The 14,798-nt window shown below is 40.4% G+C and overlaps 1 protein-coding gene across 1 annotated transcript; it reads left to right on the forward strand.

Annotated features, from left to right (window-relative positions):
* Positions 1-150: 150 nt before the first annotated feature.
* Positions 151-4,198, forward strand: LOC120728692 (lecithin retinol acyltransferase-like). Its single transcript, XM_040023753.1, has 2 exons — positions 151-859; positions 3,209-4,198. Exons 1-2 carry the CDS (start codon positions 374-376, stop codon positions 3,362-3,364), a joined length of 642 nt encoding a protein of 213 aa, XP_039879687.1. The 5' UTR covers positions 151-373; the 3' UTR covers positions 3,365-4,198.
* Positions 4,199-14,798: the final 10,600 nt, after the last annotated feature.

Here is a 14,798-nt window from a genome sequence, read left to right on the forward strand (position 1 = left end):
ATTCAACAAATCACTGAATAATAATGAGACTGGTTTGAACACTTGGAGGCCGATCTAGTCTGCAACAAAGAAACTAACAAAAGGTGCTTCTTTGGGTGTAATGGCTCAATAACTGTGACCTTTAAATTGGAATTGAACTTGTTGCCCAATTAGCCTTCCTGATGGGGACGCTTGACCTTAATACCCCACAAATAGGCCTGAATTTCAAAATCCAACCACACAGAAAAGGGATTAAAGAAAGCTCCTTTGTTTTCCTGTGAAATTCACACTAAAACATTGAGCAACATTTAATCCTCCTCGGAAGACTCGGCCCTCCCATTTCTGTTATAAATAAAACGGTCAGGTGTCAGCCTGTGTGCTGCACACTGCCATCATGTTTCTCTACCAACTGCTCAGCTTTTTCTTTGTAGTTTCTAAAAAGGAAGAGAAGCCCAAATACGATTTATCTCTGTACAAGCGCGGCGACTTGCTTGAGGTACCCAGGACATTATTCACACATTTCGGGATTTACCTGGGGGACGATCGTGTGGCTCATCTCATTCCGGACATCCTGCCTGCAATCACCAAAAACAAATCTGCGATTGCAAAGATGGTAACAAATAACCGCCTCATCCTGGGGGCCATCACCAAAGAAGCAAGCGTCAGAGTGGACTCTGTGGCAGATTTTGCTTATGGCTCCGAGATCCTGATCAACCACATGGATAAAGTGTGCGCACAGCCTCCCTTAGATGGAGACGAGGTGGCTCGGAGGGCAGAGAAACTCCTGGGCTCAGTCACCTACAGCCTGCTGTGGTACAACTGTGAACACTACGTCATGTACTGCAGATATGGAATGGCCATCAGCTACCAGACATACCAGGTAAACTCCACACAGAAAGGCCTCCCAGCAGCAAGACTAAAGGATGAAGTTCACTTTTTTCCAAGTCTGACTTCAAACAAGACTAAATAGGTTGTTTGTCACTGCGTTTAAACCTCGTGTCCATTCTGGTTGTAGAAACATAATTTTTGAATACCTTGCCACACACAGAAGAAATGCATTTAAGGAAGTTAGACTGCTACAAAATATTTGTTTGATTGAATTTTGCAAAGTATTTTTTTTTTAATAAAAAACCTATAGAAGACAGTAGATTTTGCTATTCACTTTATTTTGAAAACCATATTAGAAAGAAATCTACTGGTATCTATTGCAGACGGGAAATATAATTAAAGCAGTCAGGACCATATATATAGTACCAGACATTTTATGTATAAATTTTTTACATAGGTGTTATTTTAGAAAGGAAAAGCATTAATTTAGACTTTTCCTCAAATAGGGTGGACTTTTTATAATTACCTCACTAAACAGTGTGTAAAAATGGTTTATTAGTACTTTTTAGGGATTTATATTGAAACAAAGACATGCTTTTTAAAGGTTATGTTTATTTATTTATTTATTTTTTGGGGGGGGGTTAAGTTTTCCTGCATTTGTTATTTTGAACTTAACTATTTCCTGAGGTGAGCAGCTCCATCTACAGGGAGTGCAGAATTATTAGGCAAATGAGTATTTTGTCCACATCATCCTCTTCATGCATGTTGTCTTACTCCAAGCTGTATAGGCTCGAAAGCCTACTACCAATTAAGCATATTAGGTGATGTGCATCTCTGTAATGAGAAGGGGTGTGGTCTAATGACATCAACACCCTATATCAGGTGTGCATAATTATTCGGCAACTTCCTTTCCTTTGGCAAAATGGGTCAAAAGAAGGACTTGACAGGCTCAGAAAAGTCAAAAATAGTGAGATATCTTGCAGAGGGATGCAGCAGTCTCAAAATTGCAAAGCTTCTGAAGCGTGATCATCGAACAATCAAGCGTTTCATTCAAAATAGTCAACAGGGTTGCAAGAAGCGTGTGGAAAAACCAAGGCGCAAAATAACTGCCCATGAACTGAGAAAAGTCAAGCGTGCAGCTGCCAAGATGCCACTTGCCACCAGTTTGGCCATATTTCAGAGCTGCAACATCACTGGAGTGCCCAAAAGCACAAGGTGTGCAATACTCAGAGACATGGCCAAGGTAAGAAAGGCTGAAAGACGACCACCACTGAACAAGACACACAAGCTGAAACGTCAAGACTGGGCCAAGAAATATCTCAAGACTGGTTTTTCTAAGGTTTTATGGACTGATGAAATGAGAGTGAGTCTTGATGGGCCAGATGGATGGGCCCGTGGCTGGATTGGTAAAGGGCAGAGAGCTCCAGTCCGACTCAGACGCCAGCAAGGTGGAGGTGGAGTACTGGTTTGGGCTGGTATCATCAAAGATGAGCTTGTGGGGCCTTTTCGGGTTGAGGATGGCGTCAAGCTCAACTCCCAGTCCTACTGCCAGGTTTCTGGAAGACACCTTCTTCAAGCAGTGGTACAGGAAGAAGTCTGCATCCTTCAAGAAAAACATGATTTTCATGCAGGACAATGCTCCATCACACGCGTCCAAGTACTCCACAGCGTGGCTGGCAAGAAAGGGTATAAAAGAAGAAAAACTAATGACATGGCCACCTTGTTCACCTGATCTGAACCCCATTGAGAACCTGTGGTCCATCATCAAATGTGAGATTTACAAGGAGGGAAAACAGTACACCTCTCTGAACAGTGTCTGGGAGGCTGTGGTTGCTGCTGCACGCAATGTTGATGGTGAACAGATCAAAACACTGACAGAATCCATGGATTGCAGGCTTTTGAGTGTCCTTGCAAAGAAAGGTGGCTATATTGGTCGCTGATTTGTTTTTGTTTTGCTTTTTGAATGTCAGAAATGTATATTTGTGAATGTGGAGATGTTATATTGGTTTCACTGGTAAAAATAAATAATTGAAATGGGTATATATTTGTTTTTTGTTAAGTTGCCTAATAATTATGCACAGTAATAGTCACCTGCACACACAGATATCCCCTTAAAATAGCTAAAACTAAAAACAAACTAAAAACTACTTCCAAAAACATTCAGCTTTGATATTAATGAGTTTTTTGGGTTCATTGAGAACATGGTTGTTGTTCAATAATAAAATTATTCCTCAAAAATACAACTTGCCTAATAATTCTGCACTCCCTGTAGTGCTACTTTGTGTCCACATTGTTGTCATTAAGACTTTTCCTTTTCAGAACAAACATCTTCTACTTTTCTAAATTTATCTCACACACTTTGTCATTTATCACAGCCTAATGTTGACATTTCCCCCCCCAGTTCTGCACTACGATACGGAAGATCGTGTTCAGCAGACTAAGCGCCCTTTTGACTGCACTGTGTGGCGTGTGCACTGCGCTGTATGTAGGCTGCGTGACGTCGCTGACGTTTGTACTCGTCCTGCTCGTCTCATTCACCATCTGGATGGCTGCCTAATGACCTCTGGAGAGACCGAGCTGAGAGAAAGGACTCTGGCCCAGTTTTTGCTGTGTTACTGAAAACACTGGGAAACAAGGTTTCTAGGTTGTTGTTTCAACTTCTTATATATGGCTGTTTCAATTTCTTTCTTTTTTCTTGTAGTTTTCTGAACTGTTAAGAATGCTGTGATATTACTGTAGTTTAGCAGGTTTATTTAGCACAAATGTATTATGACTCAGGCGCAAAACTTTAAAGACTTTGAATAAAGCTCAAAGACATTTAAATAAAAATAATGACCGAGATATATGACAGAGTACAGGGATGAGCTGTGCAGTAAGTGTGATAGATGGGTTCAAGGTGGGGGTGGAATTACATCAGGGATCAGCTCTGAGCCCGTTCTTGGTTGCAGTGGTGATGGACAGGTTAGCAGATGAGGTCAGGCATGTCTTCAGATGACATTGTGATCTTCAGTGAGGGAGTGCCTGAAAGGATGGAGTTGTGCTCTGAAGAGGAATGAAATTCAGTAGAAGACAGAATACATGTATCCTAATGAGAGAGAGACAGGTGGATAACTGAAGGTGTAATGAGTAGAGACGTTGAAGGTAGACGAGTTTAAATACCTGGGGTCAACCATTAAAAGGGACAGACAGTGCACAGGAGAGGTAAAGACGAGAGTGCAGGCAAGGTGGAGTGGGTGGAGCTGAGTCTCAGGGGTGATATAGGACTGAAGGACAGCAGCAAGAGGGAAAGAGACGGTTTATAAGATGGTTGTGAGACGTGCTGTGATGTATAATTTGGAGACGGTGGCACTGACAAGAAGACAGGAAGCTGAGGAGGTGGCAAAGTTCAAGATGTTAAGATTTTAATTGGGAGTGAAGATTATATATCAGAGGGACAGCTCAGGTTTCACAGTGAGAGAGGAAAAGTTGAGATGGTTTGGACATGTGATTATGATGGACATTTCCCCCCCCCCCCAAGCAGCAGGAAAAGAGAAAGGAAAAAGAGGAGGTTCGTGCATGTATTGAAGCAGGACACGCAGCGGGTTGGTATGACAGAAAAGACCGCTAAGGATCGGGTGAGATGGTGGCAGGTGATCTACTGTGGCGACGCCTAAAGGGAGAAAGATGATGAAGAAGAAGACGAATACAATATATGTCAGTGTGATGGTGTATGCAAATTGTATTGTGATAAGACTCACAGAAATGACACAACTTGTTACTTTTGTATGTTGTAGAATAAATTACTGTTTGTACCATGTGGACAAAAGCGCAATAAATTCCTTCTATTGTAATTAGTTTTTGTCATTCTGTTAAACAATTTGAATTTCCCTTCATGTTGCATTACTTTTATGGCTCATAGGTCATATCATTACATTATTATCTGCTGCTATTTCAATCGTTTTTGACAACGCCTTGTCTGGGAAAAATAGGCGGAGACAACAATGCTCAGAATTAAATGTTTTTGCTGCTTACTGCAGAGACTGTTGTTAATCTTCTCCCATTTCAACAGTAACAAGGAAAGTGATATATGCAGTACAATGTTGTGAAATCATCTTAATAAATTCTCTGCAAATATTCAGTATATGCAAACACACAGTTCAACTTAGACTTAGACTTCGAGCTTTTTATTGTCATTGTGCAGTTTCTTGCACAGCGAAATTGGGTAGCTGAACCACAAAGGTGCTAAAGTAAGAAGAAGAGAAACCAATATACAACAAAGGCGGAAAATAAATAAATAATTAAATAAATAGAATAAAATAAAAAACAATGTATATGTATACATATGTGAGTGGAACTATATACATGGTGTGGACCAAAATAATTGCACATGAGCCAAAAATATTGCACAGAACATGGAAAGACTGAGATATTGCACATAGATGATCAACAGCAGTGTCAGGGTGGATGTGTTGGGGAAGTCTTTACACACTCTTAGTTTGCATTAAGAGTTCTGACAGCCCACGGGAGGAGCTGTTCTTTAGTCTGTTGGTTTTGCACCTGATGGATCTGAGCCTTTTTCCAGAGGGCAGGATGTTGAAGAGGTGGTGGTTAGGATGGAGGTGGTCCTTTATAATTGCCCTGGCTCTGGAGAGACATCTTGAGCTGGCAATTAAGTTCAGGGAGGGGAGTGGACAGCCGATCACCTTCTCTGCAGTTCTGATGACCCTCTGTAGTCTCTTCTTGTCAGCTGTTGTGCAACCAGCGTACCACACAGGGATGGCGTGCACCAGCACACTCTCGATAGTGGCACGGTAGAAGGACACTAGGAGTTCAGTCTGCAGCCTGTTCCATCTCAGAACCCTCAAGAAATGGAGGCGCTGCTGGGCTTTCTTTACTAGGGCTGATGTGTTTGTGGACCAGCATAGGTCCTCGGATATGTGGGTGCCGAGGAACTTAAAGGAGGACACCCCTATCCATAAAAGGTGACTATGTGGAGAGGGTGTGATGATAAAAACAACAACAACAGCAATGATAAAAAAAAACAAAAAACAACAACAACGTCAGTACCCACAAATCTTTATTGTGATTTTTTTTTACACATCTGTGTTTGCCTGCAAAGCGTTTAGATGTGTGCAGGTCTTTGAAACAGAAATAACAGATTTCAAACTGACCTAAATTGACTAATACATTCAGGGGTTCCTTTGCAGAAGTATCAAAACTGAGAAAAAGGTTTTGCAAAAAGAAGTAAAGAGAAACATCCTTTTTTTTTAGAGGAGATTGTTATCTGATTGACTCAGAGAAGAGGGCGTTTAATTCCAGGATTTATAGACAGAACTAGTGAGATGAAAGCAGACTTTACGCCAGGCAAGCAGTCAGAACAAATCCAGGAAAACAGATGCTAGAAAGAACAACAGGAAATGTGAAACACTGAGCAGGTATATATGTGTAATGTAGCGCTTATGAGGGGAAAAATATAAAATATAAATTTACATTTGTCATGACGTAAACACAAGATGAGACACTTATCAGAATTTCACAGCATCAGATGCAAAGACTCTAAATGTTCAGCCTGGCCAGAGCGCTCTAATAACTATAACTGAGCCCGCCTCTGTGACAACCTATCCGGTCGTTAAGTCTGATGTCACTAGCCGTGTCTGGGCCTAAACTCTGCTGCAGGTCCATATATCAAACGATCACTATGGCATTACTGAGAGTTGAAAAACTGTCTAAAGTCTTTCAGCTTTAATAAAATGATCAGCGTTCTGCTCTACCAGGTGTAACAATTGAGTTTAACATCCAGGCATCCATGAAAACGGAATTTATGACATTTAACGGAGTTAGAAGTTAGCAGGAAGTTAGCTCGCTAGCTTCTATCTAAATACAATATAGCATGTCCTGACTGCGGGGTTTTGGAAACAAATTAAAACGTACAGCTCTGTTATCACTTCCAACATAAATGAAGACAGAAAACTAAACAGCAGTGACGTTTGTAGGGTTACTGAAGTTGGGCTAGCTGGTATATAATGATGCGCTACGTGACCGCTAGCGACACAGCTATGTTAGCATAATATAAACAAGCTAACTTTTTTTTCCCGCTCGATAAAAGTTAACGTGAGTGTTCTCGGTGGTCAGGAACAAATGTAATCGCATGGCAGGATGCTGTAAAAGGACCAAACTTCAGCCAGGAGAACAACTGAGATAATCCATCCACAATACGAGGTTAGTCATTCATATACTGCTGCATGGGCTGGGCTGTAGTTACATCCTAAGGTTTTAAAAACTGAGCTTAAATAAACGATTAGCGGTAATAAAAGCCGAGGGAGATCAACAGTGATCACTGACTGTTTTAGTAGACTGTTTAAATAGAAGAAAATACAAAACATTAAACATGTTAACAACACAAAAGCCATATTAAACGCAGACTACTTTAGGCCCGGAAGTAGGATTCGTCACGTCATCATTTAACGACCGGATTAAGTAGATCATGAATTAAGATTAAGATCGTGGGCAGTCCCCACTGGTGGGGTGAGGAACCAACACATGCGAGCATGAATGGGTATGTCTCTCCTGCCTTTATCAAATTAAAATTCATTGTGGTCGCTGTTTTATTATTGTTAAAAATAAGAATAAATGATAAAAACACTGATATGTGAAGTCAAGTGAACTTTATTCATTTTTTTTAACATACAAACACATTCAACAACAACAGTGGAGCAGAGAAAAGCAATACAAGCACACTAACACTTAAAATGACATAAAAATGTATGTGGGGCATGAAAAAAACTGCACAACCACATATAAAGTCTTCTGCATAAGTCAAACTAAGTCCAAGATCCAACTCTTGATGTTTCCATCTGGACATCTACAATGTGAATATTTAACAAGTCATTAAATGAGTTTATAGGAGTCATTCTATAGGTGCAAGTGTATGTCTGTCTTTCGTCTGAGTATCACAGGCAGACCAAGACCAGAGTTAAAGAAGGATAATTGCCTTACCATTACACTTAAGCACTAATCCCGCAGAGAAGCACTACATATTGATTTAAGATAGGTTGATGTAATGGGCTGAACCCCACAGGTTCTAATAAAAGGAGTGCAGGTGCACAGACCCTGCTGAGATGGAAGTGTAACTGGGTTTTGTCGCCTCTAAAATTGACGATTTCCAGGGCTAAGTTGGATTCACTAAGAGAAATCTAATTTTCATTTCTATAATCTCACACGGTGTCAGATGTCTCCCTTATTCAGCTTCTATTAAATACCTCGAGACATATTTCACATGGCAGCTTTAAGAAAAAAAAGGTCTGTGTCTATGAGAAGAAAGTGGGCTAAATCTATTTTAAGAGCCCAAAAGCTAAAGCAGGAGTACACTGTGCGTAAATACTTATATAATCAAAGGCTTTCATTATAATCATTTTTTAATATTTATAATACACACAAACTGATAATATTTGAATGACTTTTTTACAGTTGAGACATTGAGCTGTAGGTGCCTTGAGCTTTATTATTGCTGTCACCAGTTTTCCTTACCCTAACTGTCAAACGTGGTCCAAACATTAACATTAGTGGCTATAGTTACTCAAATAAATGTCTGGAATTGTCCTTTTAAAATATTTCCAGGGCACTCAAACATTTCCTAGTTCTGTCACAAAATATATTTTGTATTTTTATGTATGCTCTGGCCAACTTTTTTCCCATAAAAATCAGAGTCTGCTTCCGCTGGAGTTCTCTTCCTGTTAAAGGGGTGTTCATTGCTGCCACTGTGGCTAAATGTTGCTGATTGGGGATTGTTCACATCCGTTATAATACAAAGTGCCACGAGGCAACAGTTGTTGTGAACTGGTGCTATATAAATAAAAATAAAAATAGTGGTAGCTGCCAGTGCCACGCCTCAGCGTCTTAGTGGATGCACACGTGGTATAAATTTTATCATAGGTGACTTCCATGTTCAGTTATTGCATTCACAAGATATTCAGAAAATGTGACCTTTGACTTCGACCTCGGGATCAAGGTTCACTGATATTTGAATTTGTCCAAGGTTTTCAGTAGATGCACATATGGTATCAATTTCAAAACCCCTGCATCACCTCCTTCTCCAGTTATTCATTCACAATCTTGGGTGTCCATGCTGTCCACCTGTCTGCCTGGCGGGGTGATGACAATAACCCATCAGCCTTTTGCAACTGAGGGGTAAAAAGTGAATTTCGCTTTCTTCTTAAGAACATTTTAAATTATGTAAATCAGAAATCTAAAGATATTAAATGCATGGTGGTGCTGTGGTCAGTGCTGTTCCCTCACAGCAAGAAGGTCCTGAGTTTGACTCCAACCTTGTTTCTGTGTGGAGTTTGCATGGGTTCTCTCCAGGTACTCCAGCTTCCTCCAACAGTCCACAGACATGCAGTTAATGATGTTGTGTTAATTGGTGAGTCTAAACTGAGTTGTGAGTGTTGCTGGTTGTCTGTCTCTCTGTGTTAGTCCTGCATCAGACTGGTGACCTGTCCAGGGTGTACCCTGCCTCTCACCTATGATAACTCCAGCAAACCTGATAAGGATAAGCGGAAGAGAAAGGATGAATGGGTGCAATTTTACAAACAGTGTTTATAAATGTATTTAAACTCTATCACAGCGGTCCCCAACCCCCGGGCCACGGACCGGTCCGTGAGTCATTTGGTACCGGGCCGCGAGAGTGAGACTCGGGTGTGAAATGTATGGTTTTCAGGGTTTTTATCGGTTTTTAGCGTTATTTTGTTATCGTTTTTTTCGTTAACTCGGTTTTCCTGGGTCTTTTCACGTGTGTTATGAATAAATCTTATTTTTTTCGGTACCGGTACTAGTTTTATTTTGTTGTATTTATCCGTGACACCTTAAAGGCCGGTCCGTGAAAATATTGTCGGGCACAAACCGGTCCATGGCGCAAAAAAGGTTGGGGACCGCTGCTCTATCAAAATCCTTTTGTAATGACACCAAAGTTTAACGTGGTTCTCTTCAGGACACTGACTGTACCACCAGAACATGATTTGGAAAATAACTAATCTATGAACATAATTTCTGTGACAGAGATTTGTAATTGTGGTATAGGAAGTTACTACTACTTATCAGAGGGTTTATGGTTTGATCCGCAGTTCTTTCAAGCCTCGTGTGTATTATTGTGGTGTGGAATTAGCTTTTGGACGGATAAAAAATGTGTAGGATAAAAGCGCTATACAAATGTGCGTGAAATGGTAAAAGTGGTTTGTGGTGCAAAAGTGCTTCAGGTGTTTGATAAGACTGGAAAAAGGCTTCAAAGGCTTCAAAATACAGTAGCCAATAAAGTGATAAGTGGGGTGAAGATGGCAAGAAATATGCTTTTCTGGAGAGTGGATGTGCACTGAAGGACGGAATTGAACAGCAGTGCATCCTGATGCGCTGATGTGCTTGAAATTACAGTGACGCACATCGTGACTCCACCAGTGTGAGGCTATAAAATATTTGCTGCACAAACTGCTTGAGTGAGTTTACCTAAACTCTCTTTCTTACAGATTTAAACAGACCAAACGCAGCTACTGTAAATGAGCCAAAACTGAAATTTCTGTCTTTGTTTATATAAAAATCTCATCTTTCAAGTGTTTTTCAAAGTTAATTTATACAATATAATAAGCATATTATCAAGGTAGGTTTGCTGTTAGCCAAATTTATATCTTTCTAGCGATTAGTTTTTAATAACAATAGCCAAATTTTTGGTAATGGTAACTGAATGGTCAGACATGTCATTGGTCAGCTGCAATGCTGATCCTGGATCAACTTTATTATGATGATATAGGAACAACAACATGAGCATGGGGATATCAGTGTTTACTCACATATGCAAATGATGCCCACGTTTACATGCAAATAAAGTCCAAGAACTACTCCGATGTCAAATCTGGAAGCTTTTGTAAGTAAACCGACTGTATCAGCCTGCAATGATGTGAAAATATATAGTGTCACTGCATACAACACTGTTATTTGCTCTGAACAGCATGTTCCTCAGATCCATTTCATCGCTTTTACTGAGCTTTTTAGCTCATGTCCCGCAGGGACATGACCATGTTTTCAGCATGTTAAACAAGCGTTTTGAACACACTGTCCATAAATGCTATTTTTTGATTGAGTTCTATGAATTTATTATTGTTGGCCACAATATCTTCCTGTTCCTGTTCTCCCTTATTTATTTATTTGTTTATTTTTGTTGCTTGCATATTCTATTTGATTGACTAATGATAGTTACACGCTGAACTGGTCTGATCTGAAGGTCAGAACAGAGGCCCAAGAGTTGTTTTCTACAGCTTTATTAGTTACTAGGAGTAAATATGACACAGCAGCAACTGCAGTAATTATGATAAATACTGAGGCAGAAAATTAGTCAACCAGAAGGCAGCGCGGCTATTAGCCCTGGCTGTGCGAGAGCAGTGTGGCAATGCTAATTTTAATTGACTACACTGGAAGCCCTGCATGTGTCTTGCTGTGCACAATGAAAATGTGCAGCAGCCATGAGTGAAGAGACTCATGATCACCTTTTGAGATACAGTGACGTAAACACACCAAGCAAGCTGGCTTTAAGTAAGAACTCAGTTTCACCGATAACAAAAACACTTGCAAACGTTAGTGTAGCATTTTCCATGCCATTCTGCCTGTTTTTGTGTCATCTCTCTTCAAAATAAAGTAAAAATAATATTTAAAGTACAAATAATAATCATGTCAGAGGTTTACATTTCATTTGGACATCCACAAAGAATTGACCATGTGAGACAAAACTGATGTGGATTTGGCTACATGTTTCAGTTTTAACCCCATTAGTACTGACTCAAGGTAACACGTTTAACAGCATACAGCAAAATGTCCCCTGCATAATCACTTTAACTACAAACTGACATCTGGTCTTTGGATCTTAATATGATATCAGGTTCTGCAGCACTGACCAAGCAACATTTGGTTTATCACTGTCTTTAATCGGTTAACGTCAGCTTCCACTGAAAAAGAGACGTTGCTCTATCTGTCAGCTTTTACAGTCAGAATTGTGATCTGAACGCACTGTGGTGCTAAACTCAGTTTGCTTTTCCAAGAACAGCTACATAGAGTCTCTACAGGCTCCTCTTGTTCATGTGAATCTTTTATCTGTTGATTTATTTATTTCTATTTCTGAGTATTTCAGTTATTACATTATATGTGGTACAGTATGAGTGCCTAGCACTCATAGGAAGCGGGGGGTGGGGAAATATGGGGCAAATATAATAAAAGAATAGAGTACAAATGGAAATGCAGAATGTATCGCCAACTGCTGCTCCTTTAAGAAAAACACAAACATGCAGCACACACAAAAATGAAAAATACACAGATACATAAATCAACAATTTTCTTGTAGTGTTAATGAGTGTGTCAGAGAGAGAGTGTGTTACAATGCCTGTGTCTTTGTCACAAATGTAATTGCTAATGAGGGTGGGAAGCCACAATAATGCCTCCCATGAGCCAGAAGCAGACAGAGATGGAACCAGAGATGGACAACTGCGCTATCTGCAGCCCCCAAGAGTACCTTAGACCTGTGGTCACACATCTCGGCGACAACCGCACACCCATCCCAGCAGGAGAAGAATTGAGGCCTCAGATGGGGTGCCCACGACCAAAGGGTGAGAGTCTCAGAGGCAATCCTGCCAGAGGCTGGCCACCCTGGTGCGAGCTGAGAAGAGAAGAGTTGAGGGTCCCAGGCACCCTAGAACTATCCCGCACGTGCCAGAGCCTGCTGACAAAGAGGAGGTCCGAGCCACGCCCAGCCTCCAAGGGAGCAGGCCAAAGTCCACACCAGCCATGCACCCCAGAACCAACAAGCAACCTCATCCCAAGGAGGGGCAGAAGGGTCCAGCAGGGCACAGGACCATGTTCCACAGGGGAAAAGGCATACAGTCCCCTGCATAATCACTTTAAGTACAAACTGACATCTGGTCTTTGGATCTTAATATGGCATCAGGTTCTGCAGCACTGACCAAGCAGCATTTGGTTTATCACTGTCTTTATTTGGTTAACATTTGGTTTCTTTGCAACAGAGACGTTTCTCTGTGTATTTTATCATATCAAACACTTTGTTGTTCAGAATGATATATGTCGTGTCATCCTCTACAGACACACAGCAAGCAAAATTCTGCAGGTATTTAGGTTTGCTTCAGTTGTTTTTGATGTCTCCAGTGCACAATTCAATGATGTCTATGTAAATGCTGTCATGTTCAATTACCTGCTCGCTGCCTGTTGAGTGCATCAAATAAGTCTAATTTCTAAGATGTGAGCTGAGACAATGAATAACAAAACTGTACTGTAAAAAAAAGAAAAAGGTTATCCATGCACCCATGCATCCATTCTATTAATCGCTTCTCCAAGTCAGGGTCACAGGAGGCTGCAGCCTGTGAGGGTAAGAGGCTAAATAGGATGAATAAAACATGAAATAAGAGGCAAATAAATTCTGATTCATTTACATATTTATCCCTGCACTAGCTATTTAGTGAAACAGATACAATTTAAGAATTGTATAATAGAAAAAAACATTTTATTCTTATTCCAGGGACATAGAGTACACACACACACACACACCACACACACACACACACATATAATCTATGTGGACCTCTTACTAATGCAGAAATGTTCTTTTTTTCCTTGACCAGGAGCTGAAGCCTTAAATCACAGTGTGAAGCATCTGCAATGACAAATGAAGAATCATTTCTTGCTACCATATTAAAGAAGATCATTTACACTCTGCTCAGCCTGCTGCAATCTTCCTGAAAGCCTTGCCCAGGTTTCCTGTTTTTCTTTCCTCATTATTTCACCATCTGTGTTGTAGCTCTATGGGCAAAGTTTGGTAGGTGTTTGCCAAGGAGACAGTTCTACAGTAACTCAGTTCCTAATGGCCACATGGTGTCTTGGTTTATAACAGCGGTAATCAAATGATTGCAATTATAAGCCGCAGGCTTAACAATTTGAAATGGACCTGCTTCACTGAACTAGACCTTAAGCTGGAACCTGCGCTGTTATTCACCAGAATATAAAAAGTGAGGTCTCTAATGATGAGTTTGTGGGGAAAAAAGAAATTTCAGAGGATGCTGATTGATGGCATCAGTGAAAAAAAGCGGCAGAGACTCACGGACGCTGATATAACTGAAACTGATATTGTTTCGTGTAACAACGTAATTTAACAATGCAAACATACTAATAAACAATCAAAAAGAAAACAACATCAATTACATACAACTTTAATTACATACACTAGGTGGACTGGTGATTTGAAAGCGTGCCTTGTTTGTACTGTATGATTGGACCTGACTGACAGACTGTACTGGAATAGCTGGCTCCAGCCCTCGTGTCCTTCAGCTCCTAAGTGTCCAGAGATAATTAACGCGTGGGTGGTAAATTTATGTCACATTTGACTCACTGCTTACAAAGTTGAGAAGACGCTAAATATGCTCTAGCTTGTGACTTGATTTTAAGTCACGGTAAATTTTGTTGTTGCAAGTAGCATTTCGAGGACATGTTGGAGTCACGTCCTAGCTGCACCTTGACGCATTTGGAGGAATCTGTTTAGAGTTTTTAATACCATACAATAGTGTTTATGTTCTAGGCGCAGTTATTAAACTGCAAATACTAATTATGAAAAACCCCCAAAAGATAAAAGAAAAAGCTGCTACCTGTGCTGCGTAACAGTCTGCGGAGGCACACCCAGACTTCATCAGCGGAGTCCCTGTAATACGCAGATGCTGCAAGCACGTTGTCGCCAAGCTTATTTTTTTTATTTTCTACATAAAACATTTTTATAATTGACTTTATAGTCTCATCTTCTCACAGTCTTTACACTTTGCTATTGCTCAAATGCTCCATATAAAGCACGCTACGCATCTGCACTTTTAGGTTTTCCTATTGTTGGCGCACATTTATTACATTTTGTACTCTCACAGGATGAAGACCCCCAAAAGACCGCGTTCTCGTTTCTTCTCTGTTACTTAACCCGCCTCGTTTTT

This window comes from Simochromis diagramma, unplaced genomic scaffold (assembly GCF_900408965.1).
Source record: "Simochromis diagramma unplaced genomic scaffold, fSimDia1.1 OVJJ01000302.1, whole genome shotgun sequence".
NCBI classification, from domain to species: domain Eukaryota; kingdom Metazoa; phylum Chordata; class Actinopteri; order Cichliformes; family Cichlidae; genus Simochromis; species Simochromis diagramma.